The following is a 21,525-nucleotide window of genomic DNA, read 5'->3' as shown; positions in this document are numbered from 1 at the left end:
TATAGGGGTCCCAGAAGAAGAATAGAAAAAGAAAGGGACTGAGAAAATAGTTGAAGAGATTATAGTTGAAAACTTCCCTAATATGGGAAAGGAAATAGTTAATCAAGTCCAGAAAGCACAGAGAGTCCCATACAGAATAAATCCAAGGAGAAACACGCCAAGACACATATTAATCAAACTATCAAAAATTAAATACAAAGAAAACGCATTAAAAGCAGCAAGGGAAAAACAACAAATAACATAACAAGGGAATCCCCATAAGGTTAACAGCTGATCTTCCAGCAGAAACTCTGCAAGTCAGAGGGAGTGGCAGGACATATTTAAAGTGATCAAGGAGAAAAACCTACAACCAAGATTACTCTACCCTGCAAGGATCTCACTCAGATTTGATGGAGAAATTAAAACCCTTACAGACAAGCAAAAGCTGAGAGTTCAGCACCACCAAACCAGCTTTACAAAAAATGCTAAAGGAACTTCTCTAGGCAAGAAACACAAGACAAGGAAAAGACCTACAATAACAAACCCAAAACAATTAAGAAAATGGGAATAGGAACATACATATCGATAATTACCTTAAATGTAAATGGATTAAATGCTCCCACCAAAAGACACAGATTGGCTGAATGGAAACAAAAACAAGATCCGTATATATGCTGTGTACAAGAAACCCACTTCAGACCTAGGAACACATACAGACTGAAAGTGAGGGGATGGAAAAAGATATTCCATGTAAATGGAAATCAAAAGAAAGCTGGAGTAGCAATTCTCATATCAGACAAAATAGACCTTAAAATAAAGACTGTAAAAAAAATAAATAAATAAAAAAATAAAGACTGTTACAAGAGACAAAGAAGGACACTACATAATGATCAAGGGATCGAACCAAGAAGAAGATATAACAATTGTAAATATTTATGCACCCTACATAGGAGCACCTCAATGCATAAGGCAAATACTAACAGCCATAAAAGAGGAAATCGGCAGTAACACAATCATAGTAGGGAACTTTAACACCCCACTTTCACCAATGGACAGATAATCCAAAATGAAAATAAATAAGGAAACAAAAGCTTTAAATGATACATTAAACCAGATGGACCTAATTGATATTTATAGGACATTCCATCCAAAAACAACAGAATACACATATTTCTCAAGGGGTCATGGAACATTCTCCAGGATAAATCACATCTTGGGTCACAAATCAAGCCTTGGTAAATTTAAGAAAATTGAAATCGTATCAAGTATGTTTTTCGACCACAACACTATGAGAATAGATATCAATTACAGGAAAAGATCTGTAAAAAATACAAACACATGGAGGCTAAACAATACACTACTTAATAACGAAGTGATCACTGAAGAAATCAAAGAGGAAACCAAAAATACCTAGAAACAAATGACAATGGAGACAAGATGACCCAAAACCTATGGGATGCAGCAAAAGCAGTTCTAAGAGGGAAGTGTATAGCAATACAATCCTACATTAAGAAACAGGAAACATCTCAAATAAACAACCTAACCTTGCACCTAAAGAAATTAGAGAGAAAGAACAAAAGAACCCCAAAGTTAGCAGAAGGAAAAAACCATAAAGATCAGATCAGAAAAAAGTGAAAAAGATATGAAGAAAATGATAGCAAAGATCAATAAAACTAAAAGCTGGCTGTTTAAAAAAATAAACAAAATTGATAAGCCATTAGCCAGACTCATGAAGAAAAAAAGGCAGAAGACTCAAATCAATAGAATTAGAAATGAAAATGAAGAAGTAACACCTGACACTGCAGAAATACAAAGGATCATGAGAGATTACTACAAGCAACTCTATGCCAATAAAACGGACAACCTGGAAAAAATGGACAAATTCTTAGAAATGCACAACCTGCCAAGACTGAATCAGGAAGAAATAGAAAATATGAACAGACCAATAACAAGCTCTGAAATTGAAACTGGGATTAAAAATTTCCAACAAACAAAAGCTCAGGATCAGATGGCTTCACAGGCGAATTCTATCAAACATTTAGAGAAGAGATAACACCTATCCTTCTCAAACTTTTCCAAAATATAGCAGAGGGAGGAATACTCCCAAACTCATTCTACAAGGCCACCATCACCCTGATACCAAAACCAGACAAAGATGTCACAAAAAAAGAAAACTACAGGCCAATAACACTGATGAACATAGATGCAAAAATCCTCAACAAAATACTAGCAAACAGAATCCAACAGCACGTTAAAGGATCATACACCATGATCAAATCGAGTTTATTCCAGGAATGCAAGCATTCTTCAATATATGCAAATCAATCAACGTGATACACCACATTAACAAATTGAAGGAGAGAAACCATAGGATCATCACAATAGATGCAGAGAAAGCTTTCGGCAAAATTCAACACCCATTTATGATAAAAACCCTGCAGAAAGCAGGCATAGAGGGAACTTTCCTCAACATAATAAAGGCCATATATGACAAACCCACAGGCAACATCATTCTCAGTGGTGAAACACTGAAACCATTTCCGCTATCATCAGGAAGAAGACAAGGCTGCCCACTCTCACCACTATTATTCAACATAGTTTTGGAAGTTTTAGCCACAGCAACCAGAGAAGAAAAAGAACGAAAAGGAATCCAAATAGGAAAAGAAGGAGTAAAGCTGTCACTGTTTGCAGATGACATGATACTATACATAGAGAATCCTAAAGATGCTACCAGAAAACTACTAGAGCTAATCAATGAATTTGGTAAAGTAGCAGGATACAAAATTAATGCACAGAAATCTCTGGCATTCCTATACACTAATGATGAAAAATCTGAAAGTGAAATTAAGAAAACAGTCCCACTTACCAGCGCAACAAAAAGAATAAAATATCTAGGAATAAACCTACCTAAGGAGACAAAAGACCTGTATGCAGAAAAATTATAAGACACTGATGAAAGAAATTAAAGATGATACAAATAGATGGACAGATATACCATGTTCTTGGATTAGAAGAAGCAACATTGTGAAAATGACTCTACTAACCAAAGCAATCTACAGATTCAATGCAATCCCTATCAAACTACCACTGGCAATTTTTACAGAACTAGAACAAAAAATTTGACTATTTTTATGGAAACACAAAAGACCCCGAATAGCCAAAGCAATCTTGGGAACAAAAAATGGAGCTGGAGTCATCAGGCTCCCTGATTTCACACTATACTACAAAGCTACAGTAATCAAGACAGTATGGTACTGGCACAAAAAAAGAAATATAGATCAATGGAACAGGATAGAAAGCCCAGAGATAAACCCATGCACATATGGTCACCTTATCTTTGATAAAGGAGGCAAAAATATATAGTAGAGAAAAGACAGCCTCTTCAATAAGTGGTGCTGGGAAAACAGGACAGCTACATGTAGAAGTATGAAATTGGAATACTCCCTGACACCATACACAAAAATAAACTCAAAATGGATTAAAGACCTAAATGTAAGGCCAGCCAGTATCAAACTCTTACAGGAAAACATAGGAAGAACACTCTATGACATAAATCACAGCAAGATCCTTTTTGACCCACCTCCTAGAGAAATGGAAATAAAACCAAAAATAAACAAATGGGACCTAATGAAATTTAAAAGCTTTTGCACAGCAAAGGAAACCATGAACAAGACAAAAAGACAACCCTCAGAATGGGAGAAAATATTTGCAAATGAAGCAACTGACAAAGGATTAATCTCCAAAATTTACAAGCAGCTCATGCAGCTCAATAACAAAAAAACAAACAACCCAATCCAAAAATGGGCAGAAGACCTAAACAGACATTTCTCCAAAGAAGATATATAGATTGCCAACAAACACATGAAAGAATGCTCAACATCATTAATCATTAGAGAAATGCAAATCAAAACTACAATGAGCTATCATCTCACACTGGTCAGAACGGCCATCATCAAAAAATCTACAAACAATAAATGCTGGAGAGGGTGTGCAAAGGGAACACTCTTGCACTGTTGGTGGGAATGTAAATGGATACAGCCACTATGGAGAACAGTATGAAGGTTCCTTAAAATACTACAGATAGAACTACCATACGACCCAGCAATCCCACTACTGGGCATATACCCTGAGAAAACCATAATTCAAAAGAGTCATGTACCACAATGTTCATTGCAGCTCTATTTACAATAGCCAGGAAATGGAAGCAACCTAAGTGTCCATCAACAGATGAATGGATAAAGAAATTGTGGCACGTATATACAATGGACTATTTCTCAGCCATAAAAAGAAAAAAATTGAGTTATTTGTAGTGAGGTGGATGGACCTAGAGTGTGTCATACAGAGTGAAGTAAGTCAGAAAGAGAAAACCAAATACAGTAGGCTAACACATATATATGGAATCTAAGAAAAGAAAACAGGTCATGAAGAACCTAGGGTTAAGATGGGAATAAAGATGCAGACCTACTATAGAATGGACTTGAGGATATGGGGAGGGGGAAGGGTAAGCTGTGACAAAGTGAGAGAGTGGCATGGACATATGATACACTACCAAATATAAAATAAATAGCTAGTGGGAAGCAGCCACATAGCAGAGGGAGATCAGCTCGGTGGTTTGTGACCACCTAGAGGGGTGCGATAGGGAGGGTGGGAGGGAGGGAGACACAAGAGGGAAGAGATATGGGAACATATGTATATGTATAACTGATTCACTTTGTTATAAAGCAGAAACTAACACACCATTGTAAAGCAATTATACTCCAATAAAGATGTTAAAAAAAAAACAATATGTTACTAAATAACCACGAGATCACTGAAGAAATCAAAGAGGAAATCAAAAAATACCTAGAGACAAGTGACAATGAAAACATGATGATCCAAAACCTATGGGATGCAGCAAAAAGAGTTCTAAGAGGGAAGTTTATAGCAATTCAATCCTACCTGAAGAAACAAGAAAAATCTCAAATAAACAATCTAACCTTACACCTAAAGGAAATAGAGAAAGAAGAACAAACAAAACCAAAGTTAGCAGAAGGAAAGAAATCATAAAGATCAGAGCAGAAATAAATGAAATAGAAAGAAAGAAAACAATAGCAAAGACCAATAAAACTAAAAGATGGTTCGTTGAGAAGATAAAATTGATAAACCTTTAGCCAGATTCATCAAGAAAAGGAGGGAGAGGACTCAAATCAACAAAATTAGAAATGAAAAAGGAGAAGTTACAATGGATACCACAGAAATACAAAGCATCATAAGAGACTACTACAAGCAACTCTATGCCAATAAAATGGACAACCTGGAAGAAATGGACAAATTCTTAGAAAGGTATAACCTTCCAAGACTGAACCAGGAAGAAACAGACAATATGAACAGACCAATCACAAGTAATGAAACTGTGATTAAAAATCTTCCAACAAACAGAAGTCCAGGACCAGATGGCTTCACAATGAATTCTATCAAACATTTAGAGAAGAGCTAACACCCATCCTTCTCAAACTCCTCCAAAAAATTGCAGAGGATGGAACACTCCCAAACTCTACCGGGCCACCATCACACTGATACCAAAACCACACAAAGATACTAGAAGAAATGAAAATTACAGACCAATATCACTGATCAATATAGATGCAAAAATCCTCAACAATATACTGGCAGTCAGAATCCAACAACACATTAAAAGGAACATACCTATGATCAAGTGGGATTTATCCCAGGGATGCAAGGATTCTTCAACATACACAGATCAATCAATGTGATACACCATATTAACAAATTGAAGAATAAAAACCGAATGATTGGGCTTCCTGGGTGGTGCAGTGGTTGAAAGTCCACCTGCCGATGCAGGGGACATGGGTTCGTGCCCAAGTCTGGGAAGATCCCACATGCCGTGGAGCGGCTGGGCCCGTGAGCCATGGCCACTGAGCCTGCGCGTCCGGAGCCTGTGCTCCGCAATGGGAGAGGCCACAACAGTGAGAGGCCCACTTACTGCAAAAACAAAAACAAAAACAAAAACAAAAACAAAACAAAACCATATGATCATCTCAACAGATGCAGAAAAGCTTCTGAGAAAATTCAACACCCATTTATTATAAAAACTCTCCAGAAAGTGGGCATAGAGGGAACCTACCTCAACGTCATAAAGGCCACATAAGACAAACCCACAGCAAACATCATTCTCAGTGGTGAAAAACTGAAAGCATTTCCTCTAAAATCAGGAACAAGACAAGGATGTCCCCTTTCACCACTATCATTCAACATAGTTTTGGAAGTCCTAGCCCCAGCAATCAGAGAAGAAAAAGAAATAAAAGGAATACAAATTGGAAAAGAAGAAGTAAAACTGTCACTGTTTGCAGATGACATGATATTATACATAGAGAATCCTAAAGATGCCACCAGAAAACTACTAGAGCTAATCAATGAATCTGGTAAAGTTGTAGGATACAAAATTAATGCACAGAAATTCCTTACATTCCTATACACTAACAATGAAAGATCAGAAAGAGAAATTAAGGAAACAATCCCATTCACAATTGCAACAAAAATAATAAAATACCTAGGAATAAACCTACCTAAGGAGGTAAAAGACCTGTACTCAGAAAACTATAAGACACTGATGAAAGAAATCAAAGATGACACAAACAGATGGAGAGATATACCATATTCTTGCATGGGAAGAATCAACACTGTGAGAATGACTTCCTCAAAGCAATCTGCAGATTCAATATGCAATCCCTATCAAGTTACCAGTGGCATTTTTTACAGAACTAGAACAAAAAAATCTTAAAATCTGTATGGAGATACAAAAGACCCCAAATAGCCAAAGCAATCTTGAGGGGAAAAAAACAGAGCTGGAGGAATCAGACTCTCTGACTTCAGACTATACTACAAAGCTACAGTAATCAAGACAATATGGTACTGGCACAAAATCAGAAATATAGATCAATGGAACAGGATAGAAAGCCCAGAGATAAACCCATGCACCTATGGTCAACTAATCTATGACAAAGGAGGCAAGGATATACAATGGAGAAAAGACAGCCTCTTTAGTAAGTGGTGCTGAGAAAACTGGACAGCTACTTATAAAAGAATGAAATCAGAACACTCCCTAACACCATACACAAAAATAAACTCAAAATGGATTAAAGACCTAAGTATATGGCTGGACACTATAAAACTCTTAGAGGAAAAAATAGGAAGGACACTCTTTGACATAAATCACAGCAAGATCTTTTAGACCCACCTCCTACAGTAATGGAAAGTAAAACAAAAATAAAGAAATGGGACCTAATGAAACTTAAATGCTTTTGCACAGTAAAGGAAACTATAAACAAAACGAAAAGACAACCCTCAGCATGGGAGAAAATATTTGCAAACAAATCAATAGACTAAGGATTAATCTACAAAATATATAAAGAGTTCATGCAGCTCAATATTAAAAAAACAAACACCCCAATCAAAAAACGGGCAGAAGACCTAAATAGACATTTCTCCAAAGAAGATATACAGATAGGCAAGAGGCACATGAAAAGCTGCTCAACATCACTAATTATTAGAGAAATGCAAATCAAAACTACAATGAGGTATCACCTCACACCAGTTAGAATGGGCATCATCAGAAAATCTACAAACAAATACTGGAGAGGGTGTGGAGAAAAGGGAACCCTCTTGCACTATAGGTGGGAATGTAAATTGATACAGCCACTATGGAGAACAGTATGGAGGTTCCTTAAAAACTAAAGATAGAATTACCATATGACCCAGCAATTCCGCTACTGGGCATATACCCCAACAAAACCATAATTCAAAAAGACACATGCACCCCAATGTTCATTGCAGCACTATTTACAATAGCCAGGTCATGGAAGCAACCTAAATGCCCATCAACAGACGAATGGATAAAGAAGATGTGGTACATATATACAATGGAATATTACTCAGCCATAAAAAGGAACGAAATTGGGTCATTTGTAGAGATGTGGATGGACCTAGAGACTGTCACACAGAGTGAAGTAAGTCAGAAACAGAAAAACAAATATTGTATATTAACACATATATGTGGAATCTAGAAAAGTAGTATAGATGAACTGGTGTGCAAGGCAGAAATAGAGACACAGATGTACAGAACAAACATATGGACACCAAGGGGGGAAAGTGAAGGGGGTGGTGGTGGGATGAATTGGGAGAGTGGGATTGATATATATACACTAATAAGTATAAAATAGATAACTAATAAGAACCTGCTGTATAAAGAAATAATAAAATAAAAGTCAAAAAAAAGAAGTATCCACCTGAACAATATGTATGGCTTTCCTTTTCATAAACATGACATTGCATAAAGGTTTGTGAAGAGAGAAAAAAAATGAGCGAGCAATGGGCTGGGGGGGGCGCTAAAAAAGACTAGCAGTTAATGAGAATATATTGCTAATTTGGCCATCTAACTTTTCTGAAGGATTACACTGCTTCTGGTTTTTGCCTCAGGCTATCTCTTGGAAAAGAAACACAAAACCAAACATACCTTGATTAATTACTAGAAATTCATGAACTCAACACTATAAATCAAAATAAAACTGTGGAGGACACATCTCCTATTTACAACAGTCTTGGTACTGTTAATATTAAATAGAACTCTTAGGAAATTAATTTAGTTACCAGCAACAGAAATTGCAGGTGTTTGTTTTGTCTAGACCTAATACCTACAGAAAGTTAGAAGCAGAAGTGCTTTTATTTTTTCCCCCCACACTCCACCCAGGACACTCAGCTTGAATCTTTCCTGGCTTCCACAAAAAACTTCAATAAATGGCAGAAATCTCAAAGCCTCCAGACCCTCTTGTCCCTGGGAGTCAGCTTGATAAAGGAAGAGTGCAATTGGCAGGTCCTTCTCTAAGCCTCTGTTTACTCATCTGCAAGACTTGGGAGGTAGTACTGTCCTACCTACAGCAAAGGGAAGGCGCTATGAAGAGCAAACAAGTGAATCCATATGGAAGGAAATGCCTTGTAAACTGTCCCGTTTCTATACAAATGTTAGGGGGAGAGGGGAAGTTACAGATTTTACAGATAGGCGTGCTTTTGTATAAATAAACATCACTTTACTTCTCACCCAGGGATATTGTGTAGCACACAATATCAGAATTTTTAAAAGGACTTTTGAGTCTTTAAATATAGTAACTTATCCCAATTAAGTGGTTGTGAAACAAATGGAAAGTTATTAATTAAAGAAAGCCAATCAACAAACCCAACGAAGAGAGGGGAACTCCTATCTGTGTGGAAAAATCTGAAAAATGACCATTTCAAAAGAGAAATTTTACCCATATCAAGGTAAACTGATATTCCATTATTGCAAAATTAGAAAATGTATTCATTCTTGATGCAAGAAAAATCAGAGGAGTATAAAAACATATTGATTGGTTATTTAAATTCCGAAAAGGGGTATACTAACATTTAAAAACATGCTTAAATATTACTTCTAAATCTGTAGTCATAATTCAACCAGATAGTAAGTCCAACTCCCCACGGCACAAGGCAGCAGTGAATGTATCATAAGTGCTATAGAAGAGCCAAAGAGGGATGAATTGGGCAGCGTGTATGTGCATGTGTCTGTGAAGGGTGAGGCGATAGGCGAACAAAAAATGGGAGAACTAGAAAACCCTGTGGTTTCTGCAATAGAAATAGCTAACTAAGAATCTTTTCCGATGTCTCCCAAGAGCCTTTGCTAGACACCCATATATTCCCAGAAGGAGAAAACGGACTCCATTTTGTCCTGAAAAATCTGTTTACCCCAAATGTCTCAACTTTATTTATAAAGCAATATCCCATTGTTTTAAATACATGTCATTCTAAAGGATAAAATTGTCAAGGGGGTTGGGTTGGCTAAAGAAGAGAATTAAAAAAAAAAGAAAACATCTTTTTCAAAGACTGAGTTCTGCTTTTGTCCCTTTCCCAAATCACCTTTTGTTAAGTATTTTTGAAAACCCTCAAAAGAAAACCCCACACTATTACTAAAAACTCAACCAACCAACAAGCCTACTGGTATGGAACAGAATCTGATGTACAATGTCTGTTAACTATTTTGAGTCTTGGGAGTGTTCTAATTATTTTTCTACATTGAAGGAATCTGTGTAAAGTTTCCACAATCACAGGTACATTGAATGAGAGTTAGAGCATTTTATTACTTCTGTGCAAAAGAGGTGTTTTCAAAAGGATCATAGAGGTAAAAATAAAATTTAATCTTGAACAAACCATGAAACAGCCAAACATTAATCTACTAACATAAGAAAGCAACACTGTAATTTGAATTCACACTGATTTCTCTTGCTGTCTCTGCATCTCCTCTTTCTGGATCTTTTTCTTTCCTTCCTTGTTTCCCTTCGCATGCATTTTTTTCCTGACTTCTCATTCTGTTCTGCAGTTCCTTCTCCAGATCTTTTCTTTTCTCCCCTGGTTGCTAAACATTTTGCCTTTCACTGCCTTCAAAATGAATGAGGCTGCCATGAAAGCAAGTGTCTGAAACCAAGAGCATAAAAGCCTTAGTTAAGCCAAGAACCTTATTTACTATAACTGGCATTCTCATTTCAACAATTCTGTTCCTAGGAGCAATTTTTAGGACAGGTATCATTACAAGCAGAGTTTATATTTCTAACAGCCTCTTGTGTTCAATTTACAAAGCCTGGATTTCCCAAATATATTAAGGAATATAATTCTTAATTCTGAATTAGTCCTAAATACATTTTTCTAAGAAATAAAATACTATCCCCTTTTGGAATAGTATACTGACTATACTATCTGATGATGAAAATTTGCATATCAACCTAAATAATGACTAAGTGTTGTCTTTCAAATTTTTGCAGCCACATAGCAAATTCAATGATCTGAAATATGCTTGTTATAAAGACTACAGTACCTTATCCAGCTTGTAGTTCAGAGCTTTCATCACACACACACACACACACACACACACACACACACACACACACACACACACAATTTGTCAAGAGGAAAGATTCACTCATACTCCAATGATGTATAATAACTAATCATTATTAACTTTTATAAAAAAGGATTAGCGCTTTATGGTAAATGCTGTCTTAGACACTGAGGACTCATCTGCACAGGGAAAACTGAAGCACAGAGCTGGAGATGGTTCACCATTCTTAGTTTGAGAAAGATATGCATTGCCTGAGTAGGGCATGGAGACCTTTAGAAAGAAGTCAAAGTGGATGACGCTGCCCAGGAGAACTGCCAGGCACTACAACACTGCCTCCTGCATCGCCACTGACTGGAAGAAAGAAATCCAATGTAAACACCATTCACGTTAGGACTTGGCCAGCACACAGTGACTAGATGGGAACCAACAAGGACTCAACTTGCCAACATGAAACACAATATCTAGCCTCTTTGCCTGGATTCTCTTTATTTGGCTGACAATGGAGCCCTGAAAACTATAAGCTGCACTTTATGTTGCTGCTCTGTTATCATAGTGGTCTTTAAAGTATGGAACATTAAGCTATCAGGGCCAAGGAAAACTGTTACAGTAACTACTAACATTGCCAAAGGCAAGCAGTCAAACGCTGCTGTCTAAAAAGTCCCTACTGGTAATGGTATTTGACACTTGTTAGAGCCACAATTTTACACCTATAGCTAAGCACTGTATATAAGAAAAATAACTATCAGAATGATTCTATGTGCCTAAAAGGCAGACAGATTCTCCAAAAAATGTCGAGAGCTTTAATTTTCCTGTAAAACAAGGTAAAAAGAGAAAAGTCATAGATACGTGATAATTTTATTTTTTTAATAAATTCATTTATTTTTATTTTTGGCTGCATTGGGTCTTCGTTGCTGCATGCGGGCTTTCTGTAGTTGCGGCGAGCGGGGGCCTCTCTTTGATGCAGTGTGCAGGCTTCTCTTGTTGCGGAGCATGGGCTCTAGGCGCGCAGGCTTCAGTAGTTGTGGCACACAGACTCAATAGCTGTGGCTCACGGGCTCTAGAGTACAGGTTCAGTAGTTGTGGCACACAGGCTTAGTTGCTCTGCGGTATGTGGGATCTTCCCGGACCAGGGGTCAAACCCATGTCCCCTGCATTGGCAGGCGGACTCCTAACCACTGCGCCACCAGGGAAGTCCCAATAATCAATAATTCTAAATTGATGTTTCTAGGCCATGAATATGAGAAGACTTTTTATTCCTTAGCCTGAGAAATATTTGCTGCATATATAACACATTTTAAAAGCAGAAAATTTGATAAACAAATTTGGTCCACTGAATTAAAGCTACTTCAAGAAGGGTTAATTCATCCTGGCAATAATTACTAACAAAATCAATTATTCCTGGTTAAATCATTGGTTAAATTTTTCATTAGATCATCAAAAATTCACTGTTCACACAAAAGGCGTAAAAATACAAAATCTATCAATTGGGAATTTGAGCACAAAAGCTTCAATATCAGAGTGCTATCATTTCCCCCCTTTTTGCTAGATCTACAAAAGCCAAGTTTATTCCCTCTGTTTCCTTTTTTAAGTAATTCTTCGCTTTGGGTGATAAATTAGAAAGACACTTATGTCTTGGGATCAATTTTGGAAAACATAAATATTGTATCTATAAGGAAGATATCTACCAAAATGCATGGAAAAATAGCCTTCTCTAAAAGGAGAAAAAGAGTCCTCAATTTCCATGAGATCAGATAGAAATGTAAAGGTCCAAGATTCTAGAGACCTTATGTTCCACAGCCCTGAATAACACGTCCCCAGAACTGAAGTATGCTTTATATTTTCAGTGGGTTGCTACCAATATGAAACAAATACCTGTTAATCTAACTGCAAAAGTAATTGTTTTCCTCTTTAATTAATGCCTTGAGTTATTTCCATCATTGGTTATCAGATATTGAATTAGGAGGCATAAGTGTAGTTCTTGTTTGAAGAAAAAAGGAGAGATTCTCAAAAGAATGAATCTCAACTAGACACCTGGTAGATAGAACTAATCCAGACTGCATATTAAAAAAAGAATAAGGGCTTCCCTGGTGGCGCAGTGGTTGGGAGTCCGCCTGCCGATGCAGGGGACACGGGTTCGTGCCCTGGTCCGGGAAGATCCCACATGCCACGGAGCGGCTGGGCCCGTGAGCCATGGCCGCTGAGCCTGCGCGTCCGGAGCCTGTGGCCACTGAGCCTGCGCTCCGCAACGGGAGAGGCCACAACAGTGAGAGGCCCGCGTACCGCAAAAAAAAAAAAAAAGGAAAAAGCATACCTGCTCTCTAAACTCTTTCTCATTCAAGAAACTAAATATAATTATACTTCCCAATCCCAGTCTTATGCTTAAGAATCTGGGCTAAAGCAGGGTGCTATTGTTCCCATGACCTTATCCCTAAGGAACTGGACATGACCTCGAGTGTGCATCAAAAGAAGTGAATGGCTTATTGTAAGCAGTTTTGTATCAAAGGAACTATGAGAGTTGGATTTTGCTAAACGGAACCCTCATTTACGGAGCCAGCCATTGAATATAGGTTTAATGTTCCAATCAACTAATTTTAAAACTTTGCACTCCATAAGGTATTTTTCCAGTGTCACCATATTAGCTGATAATGAGTGAATTAAACTTTCTTTCTCTAGATGAACACTCTATACGAATATAAAACAAAACTAAGTCCAAATTTCTTTTCTCTACTCTCCAGGCTGGTTTCCTTTTAGGAGAGGAAGGTTTAGGATGGAGCAAATTCACACCATCAAATTCGATGTGTGGAATGACTGGGCAGTTGAACTGTTTCACTGTCAGCAAGGTAGAAGTAATTTTTGCATCATTAGTGAAGATGCTGTAGAGGCACTGCTGTATCAAGGGAGATATGGAAGAAATCCCAAAGGGTCAGAATGTGGCTTTCTTGGTCCATCACAAGAAACTACAGCTGTTAGTGAATATATGCTCTAAAGTCAGAAAAAAAAAAAAGCTTCATATTCTCCAAGGTGACTACAACAAAGAAAAATTGGCAGGAGATACTCAATGGATACTTAAATCTGCCTCTGAGTTCTCTCAATCAAATTATAAATCTTTTGATTCTTCAATGTAACTGTTTCTGCTTTGGTCTCACCAGGTTTGAGAGGAATAATAGAAATAATAACCGTCAGGTAACATAATATAGTCACTAAGTCCTCCAAACGAGTTTTAAATAACAAAACAATATAGTTACATACTGGCTTGTGATTTTTTTTTTTACTCTCCACATTGACTTAAATTTAAAGTAATAATGGAAAACTAAAATAAAAATTACAACAGAAAAGAATGTTATTTTAAAAATAAGTATATTTGGAAAAGGGGCTAGTGGAATAAAGGGCTAAAAAATTAGCCTTTGTATAAGCAACTCTCTGATACTGAAGGCAGCATTAGTCAACTAAACACAGTAACAGTGACAAACACCACATTTTAAGGGTGTTCTCTATAGCAATGACAACAGTAATCCAATAGCCGAAATACAGCCAAAATAATGTGTAAGTCATCTAGGCGTTATCAAAAATCACCCACCAGGGACACTTCCCAGGTGGTGCAGTGGATAAGACTCTGTGCTTCCCAATGCAGGGGACCTGGGTTCGATCCCTGGTCAGGGAACAAGATCCTACATGCATGCCACAACTAAGAGTTTGCATGTTGCAACTAAGGAGCCCTGGAGCCACAACTAAGGAGTCCACCTGCCAGAACTAAGACCCAGTGCAACCAAAAAAAGAAAAAAATAATCCACCAGAATACCCCTTCCCCCTTCCTTCCTTCCTCCCTCCCTTTCTCTCTCTCTCTCTCTCTCTCTCTCTTTCTTTCTTTCTTGCCACACTGCAGCTTGTGGGATCTTAGTTTCCCAACCAGGGATCGAACCTGGGCCCCTGGCAGTGAGAGCGCCGAGTCTTAAGCACTGGACTGCCAGGGAATTCATCAGAGTATTGTTTTCTAAAATGTGTGAACCTTGTTTTGGGTCGAACTTCTATAGAAAGGAATCTTAAGATTAAGGCAGAAATCTAGAGTACTGCCTGGGTTCAGAAGATACCTGAATACTTAACAGTTTATAATCCAAGAGACTATTAAAAAGGACTACAAGGGCTTCCCTGGTGGCGCAGTGGTTGAGAGTCTGCCTGCCAATGCAGGGGACACGGGTTCGTGCCCTGGTCCGGGAAGATCCCACATGCCGTGGGGCGGCTGGGCCCATAAACCATGGCCGCTGAGCCTGCCTGTCCAGAGCCTGTGCTCCACAACGGGAGAGGCCACAACAGTGAGAGGCCCGCGTATCACAAAAAATAAAAATAAAAAATAAAAAGGACTACAAGCTTGCACTAGTGCCATATTCCTTTTGCTTGAAATAGTGACAAGTCATAAGAGAGTTAACATGTTTCTACTGTACTTATTCTAGAGAAGGAGAACTGATAGCTGTCCTTCCAATACTTACATGTGACACAATCATACGTGTACGAATATAGAAAAAATATATAGTACATACACACATGCACACAAATACATATTCTGTGTAAGCATGAAAGCAAAAAAACACCCCAAACACTAAGTTTACTCAAATATTTCCCCTAAGATCTCTTTCCTGGAATTGTATAATTGAGAAAAGCTTATTACTTATTACTCTGAAAAAACAGTACAAATACTTCAAACTCAAATGTCTAGACAATTTGGCCTAGAATCACAATTCAAAAGTCAACTAAAAATCTCAAATATGCTTTCTAATTTGTTTTTCTATTTCTACTAATGAAGAATAGGATTTTAACTTTTTCCTAGTGTCAAAAGCTAAATTGGTCAGAATCAAGTATAAAGGATTTTAGGTTGGAAAAAGAAAATATTTGAGAAAAACAAGTGTAAAATCCAATTTTTTATAAGGACATAACTGATTAAAAACGCCAATATCTACTTAAATCTACAGTATATGATTGTTATTGATAGGAAATGAGCTGTTTGCACTCCAAGATATTTTATTACAAGATAATAATCAAGATGATAAAGTTCTAAAGTTAAATCAAAAGCACCAAATCAGAAAAAGGCTGTGATCTAACTACTTTTACATTCCCCAAGAGCTTTGGCATTTTCCTGAGTTTTACTGTGTAAATATGACAAAACCATACACCACTTCTGCCACAAAGACAAAAGCAATTACTCCATTAAACAATAATATTTTAAAATGTGAGGTGACAAAATAAAGACTTATATTCAAGTACAATCTTGAAGGTAAGAAGTGGAAGAAAAATTCTTAGTTTTAAAAGAGACAACAGTTCCTTTTCAGTAGTCTTCAAAGAACATAAGAAAGATGAAGCTTTTGGAGCCTAGCTTTTGGAAATTCAACTTGATGTAGTTCTCTACAGATAAAAGGATGAAGATGTGTAAAAATGTAATTCAGGTAAAAGACAGATGTCATGTTGGGGCCATTCACTCAGCCCTAATTTAGAGATGCCAAATTCATTTTTATATTTTAAAGGAGAATAATTCAACTTAGATTGTTTAATGTTTATCTGTAAATGTGAAGGCTTTCATGAAGGCTGACAAACCAGCCTAACAAATTTTTCTGCCTGGGATCAAATATCAACTAATCATCTGGCCAGTTAGAGAAATTAAAAAGTAAAACATACATGTAGGCACACACAGAATAGTTACCTTCAGTTGATTATTGAAAATATCAATCTCCTGTAGTTTTGATCTAGTTTCTTTCTCCACTTCATCCAGTTGGTCTCGTAGCTGCTGCCGAGCTAGTTCTTTTGCTTCTAAGGCTCTTTTGAGTGTAAGAAGTGAATCTCCTATTTTAGAAAAACATCGCAAGATAAGAAAAACAAACTGGCAGTGAGTAAAAATGGTTTTTAACGTTCTCATTTCAATTAAGAAAATTATTGCCAGTAAAAAGGGAAAAAGTCAACTTTTATAAAACACCTACTGTGCAAACTGTTCTGCTGAACTTGTTTTAATTGGTCATTGAGTATCTGTTTTTCTGGAATAAGTCTTCCAAGCATTTGCTGAGACTCCTAGGAGAGAAAGAGAACACAACAATGAATGATGGAGAAAACCACCATGTTTCCTCATCCCTCAAAGACTCTCCTAATCTCAACCTGAATCCTCTACAGTGAGACTGTCAGGGTGGTTTCACAACTCAGCAGAGAAAATGGAAAGCAATGATCTCTCAATTGCACTGGGATCAAATGCAACTGCAGTGACCCTGCTGTTTGCAAACTGACTCAGTAGTTTAAACAGGAACTGTTCTGTCCTGAACTTTGAGCCTTATTAATAGGGTTGAACTGGATTACCATACACCTGAAGTTGGAAACAGAAATCAAAAAAGGACTTTTAACAATTAGAATCTTAGCTGCCATATATGTTTGTCCAACACTCAGGATAGAGGCACAATTTTAAACAGCTACACAAAAATCTTGAACCAACTATTTTTTAACTGACATAGATAAAAGCTAAACCACATTGTACAAGCCTATTTGGAGTTTTCATGGGTGACTTGACAAGCAATTGTATTTGCCTAAGTTCAGCTGAAATTATTCAATATAGTTTCTACACATTTTAGAAAAAGGACAGATTTTCCAGACTTTATTAAGGAATATTTGACTTTTATTTTTACTTTGATTTGAGAAAAAAATCTCTGTGTATTAACTTTTGGTTTGAAAAAATTAAAATGTCAATTAAAAATTTTCACTAGAGGCTAAGAACCAGTCCCTTTCTGGAACAACCACCTTTAGATATAGACTGGCTTGTGTGTAATAAATCTTTGTGTACTATATGTCTGAACAGTAGATACAGTTCAATGGAGAGGATTTGGTAGCATCTTCTCATATGAATAATCCACACAAACACATATACCCCCCATCCCCCCAAATTTGAACAAAACAATACAAAAGTCGGTCATTTTCCCAAAAAAGCATAGCCAACTAAGCTTCTCCTCTTGTTCTCCTTGCTAAATTAAGGCAAGGCCTCTTACCCAATCCCAAAGATTCTTTCCTGAACCAGGACAAACAATGAAGGATCAAGATGAAGCCTGGCTCAGATCACTCAGATTGTTTCATTTATTTAAACGTTACTTTTAAATGGACTACCTGAGTTTCAAAAATAGGTCAAACCAATATGAAGGGCTACCTGACTCATTTGCAGAGCAAGAATCTGCTAATTACTGTAAAGAAAGGAAACAGATTTCTCATGGCCTACTATGTACCTGCCTTTCTTCAAACCATGTATTATTTTTAACTTCACTACTTTTTCAGGAACCTTGATTGGTATTTTATTATCAATAACAATACACTAAGCATCAATCTTAAATAATAAAAATATGTTTGGACACAGCGCATTCAGTGAGATAATAAACAAACACATGGCCTTCACTCCTAAATTTTCAACGGAATATTTTATGAAACTTCTCATAAACAGTTAATGAAAGACACAGAAAAACAGTTACCACAGAAAAGAATACACTTTTAAAAGGTGCATGCATTTTAAAGTATTTTCAAACAATTTCTAGCAGTGAACTCCTGATACTGTTTACATTATACGTCATATCCTAATATCTCAAATTGATTAGGACTTCAGTGATAATCAGTAAGGACACAGAAGACATGAACGACATCATGAATCAACTTGATCGACTGACATTTACAGGACACCCTACCCAACTTCAACAGAGTACACATTCTTTACAAGTGCACATGGAATATTCACCAAGACAGATCAAATGCTGGGCCATAACATAAGTCTCAATAAACTTAAAAGGGTTAAAATCATACAGAGTATGTTCACAGATCATATCATAAATAAATCAGAAATCAATAAGACAAATGGAAAAAAAATCCAAGCATTTGGAAACTAAACAGCATAATTCTAAATAATTCATCAAAGAAATGACAAAGGAAATTTTAAAAAAGGTTTTGAATTGAGTGGATTTAAAAATACAACATATTCATATGGCTATGACAATGCTTTGAAGGAATTATATAGCTTAAAATGTTATACATTATCAGAAATGAAGAAAGATCCAAACTCAGTAATTTAAGCTTCCTCCTTACGAGGCTAGAAAAAAGCAAATCAAACCCAAAATAAAGAGATGGAAGGAAATAATAAGAAGCCTAAGTCAATGAAATAGAAAACAGACACACCACAGAGAAAAAAAAAATCTATAAAACCAAAACCTTTTTTAAAAAAACCAATCAATAAACCCAATATGCTCCTAGCTAGATTGATGGAGCAAAGGAGGAAGAGGGGAAGGGAGAGGAGGAAGAGAAGGAGAAAGGGGACGGAGAGAAGGAAGAAGGAGAGGAGGAATTGGAGTGGGAGAGAAAAGATACAAATTCCCAATATCAGGAATGAAAGAAGTAAAATCACTACAGATACTACAGACTTGCAAAGAATAATAAGAAAATATTATAAACAATTTTATACAAATAAATTTGTTAACTTAGATGAAATGTTCAAATTCATTGCAAGATACAAAATTATCAAAACAGACCAGAGAACAAATAGAAAACTGGAATAGCCTTGTGTCAATATCTATTGAATAAATTTTGCAATTAAAAGTTCTACCACAAACAAGACTCCAGACCCTGAAGGCTTCACTAGTGAATGCCACCAAAAATTTAAGGAAGAAACACAGTTAACCCTCAGTATCCATGGGGGATTGGTTCCAGGATCCTCTCAAGAGCAAAATCTGAGATTGCTCAAGTCCCTTATATTAAAATGGCATAGTGCAATCAGCCTCCCAAATCCTTTAATCTGCACATTTGGACCAACTGATCTGATACTGGAACCAGATAACTATTCCAGGAGGTGAGAGAAAGTTTTATAGAAACATACAGGATTTTTTTTTTTTTTTTTGCGGTATGCGGGACTCTCACTGCTGTGGCCTCTCCCGTTGCGGAGCACAGGCTCCGGACGCGCAGGCTCAGCAGCCGTGGCTCACGGGCCCAGCCGCTCCGCGGCATGTAGGATCCTCCCGGACCGGGGCATGAACCCGTGTCCCCTGCATCGGCAGGCGGACTCTCAACCACTGCGCCACCAGGGAAGCCCAACATACAGGATTTTAAGAGACAAGCTGATGGGGTTAGCTAGGAAGGCAGTGTAGTGTCAAGGTTGAGGTTGGATGTAAAGTCTTGAAGTCACATAGATCTGGATTCGAATTTGGATTCCTGTTTCCCAGCTAGAAACTGAATGCCAGAAACTGATTCTAGAATGTTCCCTTCTCGAATCTTCACTTTCTCACGTATAACACGAGAGTAATGATAGTGCCCTTACCAGATTACTGTGGGACTCTATTAAATATCCACATTAAGGTCTTAGCAGTGAGCACACTGGCACATGCCAGGCTTTGGATAAATGGTAGCTACCACTACAGTCAGTCCACCACATCTGGATTCAACCAGCCTAGGATCGAATTTCAATTCAAATATGACAATATGGAAGAACTACTGTACTATCCGTTTTACATAAAGGACTTGGTGCACCCACAGATTTTGGTATCCCCAGGCAACTTGGAACCAGTGCCCCCACAGATATCAAGGAAAGACTATCATCATATATTTTATATTTTAGAAACTAAAAGAGAAAAGAATACCCTACAGCTTAGTTTCTTATTTATTACCCTGATACCAAAGCTAGACAAGGACATTATGAGAAATCGATAAACTAATATCCTTCAAGAATTTCAATAGAGACCCCTAATAACAGCAAGTTGAATCCAGCAAAATGTTTGTTAAACAATAATACACCATGACCAAGTGCAGTTTACCCCAAGAATGGAAGGTTGGTTTAACACTCAAATATCACCATATTAACAAAATAAAGGAGAAAACAAACACATAAACATCTCAGTAAATGCAGGAAAAAAGAATATGACCCAATTCAACACCCATTCATGACAAAAACTGTCAGCAAACAAGGAAAAAAAGGGAAGTCCCTCACCCTAAAAAGGGCATCAATCAGGGCTTCTCTGGTGGCGCAGTGGTTGAGAGTCCGCCTGCTGATGCAGGGGACACGGGTTCGTGCCCCGGTCCAGGAAGATCCCACATGCCGTGGAGCGGCTGGGCCCGTGAGCCATGGCCGCTGAGCCTGCACTTTCGGAGCCTGTGCTCCACAATGGGAGAGGCCACAACAATGAGAGGCCCGTGTACCGCAAAAAAAAAAAAAGGGCATCAATCAAAAAACACCCTACAGCTAACATCATACTTCATGGTGAGAGACTGAATGCTTTGCTCCTAAGATCAAGAACAAGACTCTCACCACTTCCATTCAACATAGTACTAGAGGTTGTAATCAACGCAGTTAAGACAAAAAAAGAAATAAAAGGTGTATAGATTGGAAAAAAAAAAGTTATGGTGGCACAGTGGTGAAGACTCCATGCTCCCAATGCAGGGGGCCCGGGTTCAACCCCTGGTCAGGGAACTAGAACCCACATGCATGCCACAACTAAGAGTTCGCATGCCACAATTGAGAAGCCCGCCTGCCACAACTAAGACCTGGCGCAACCAAATGAATAAATAAATATTTAAAAAAAAAGAAAAAGAAGAAATAAAGTTATCCTTATTCACAATGTTTATGCATGTAGAAATTCTAAGGA

The 21,525-nt window shown here is 37.4% G+C and overlaps 1 protein-coding gene across 2 annotated transcripts in view; it reads right to left on the bottom strand.

Annotated features, from left to right (window-relative positions):
- ITSN1 (intersectin 1) overlaps positions 1-21,525 on the bottom strand; it is a 231,801-nt gene that overhangs the window by 99,054 nt on the left and 111,222 nt on the right. For both annotated transcript variants that reach the window (XM_032630426.1, XM_032630425.1), the window contains exons 15-16: positions 16,861-16,948; positions 16,587-16,726 (exon numbers count right to left, since the gene is read on the bottom strand). In XM_032630426.1, coding sequence (XP_032486317.1) covers positions 16,587-16,726; positions 16,861-16,948 — 228 coding nt within the window. The remainder of the gene's footprint in view (positions 1-16,586; positions 16,727-16,860; positions 16,949-21,525) is intronic.

This window comes from Phocoena sinus, chromosome 4 (assembly GCF_008692025.1).
Source record: "Phocoena sinus isolate mPhoSin1 chromosome 4, mPhoSin1.pri, whole genome shotgun sequence".
Taxonomy (NCBI): domain Eukaryota; kingdom Metazoa; phylum Chordata; class Mammalia; order Artiodactyla; family Phocoenidae; genus Phocoena; species Phocoena sinus.
This window is presented reverse-complemented; position numbering and strand designations above follow the sequence as displayed.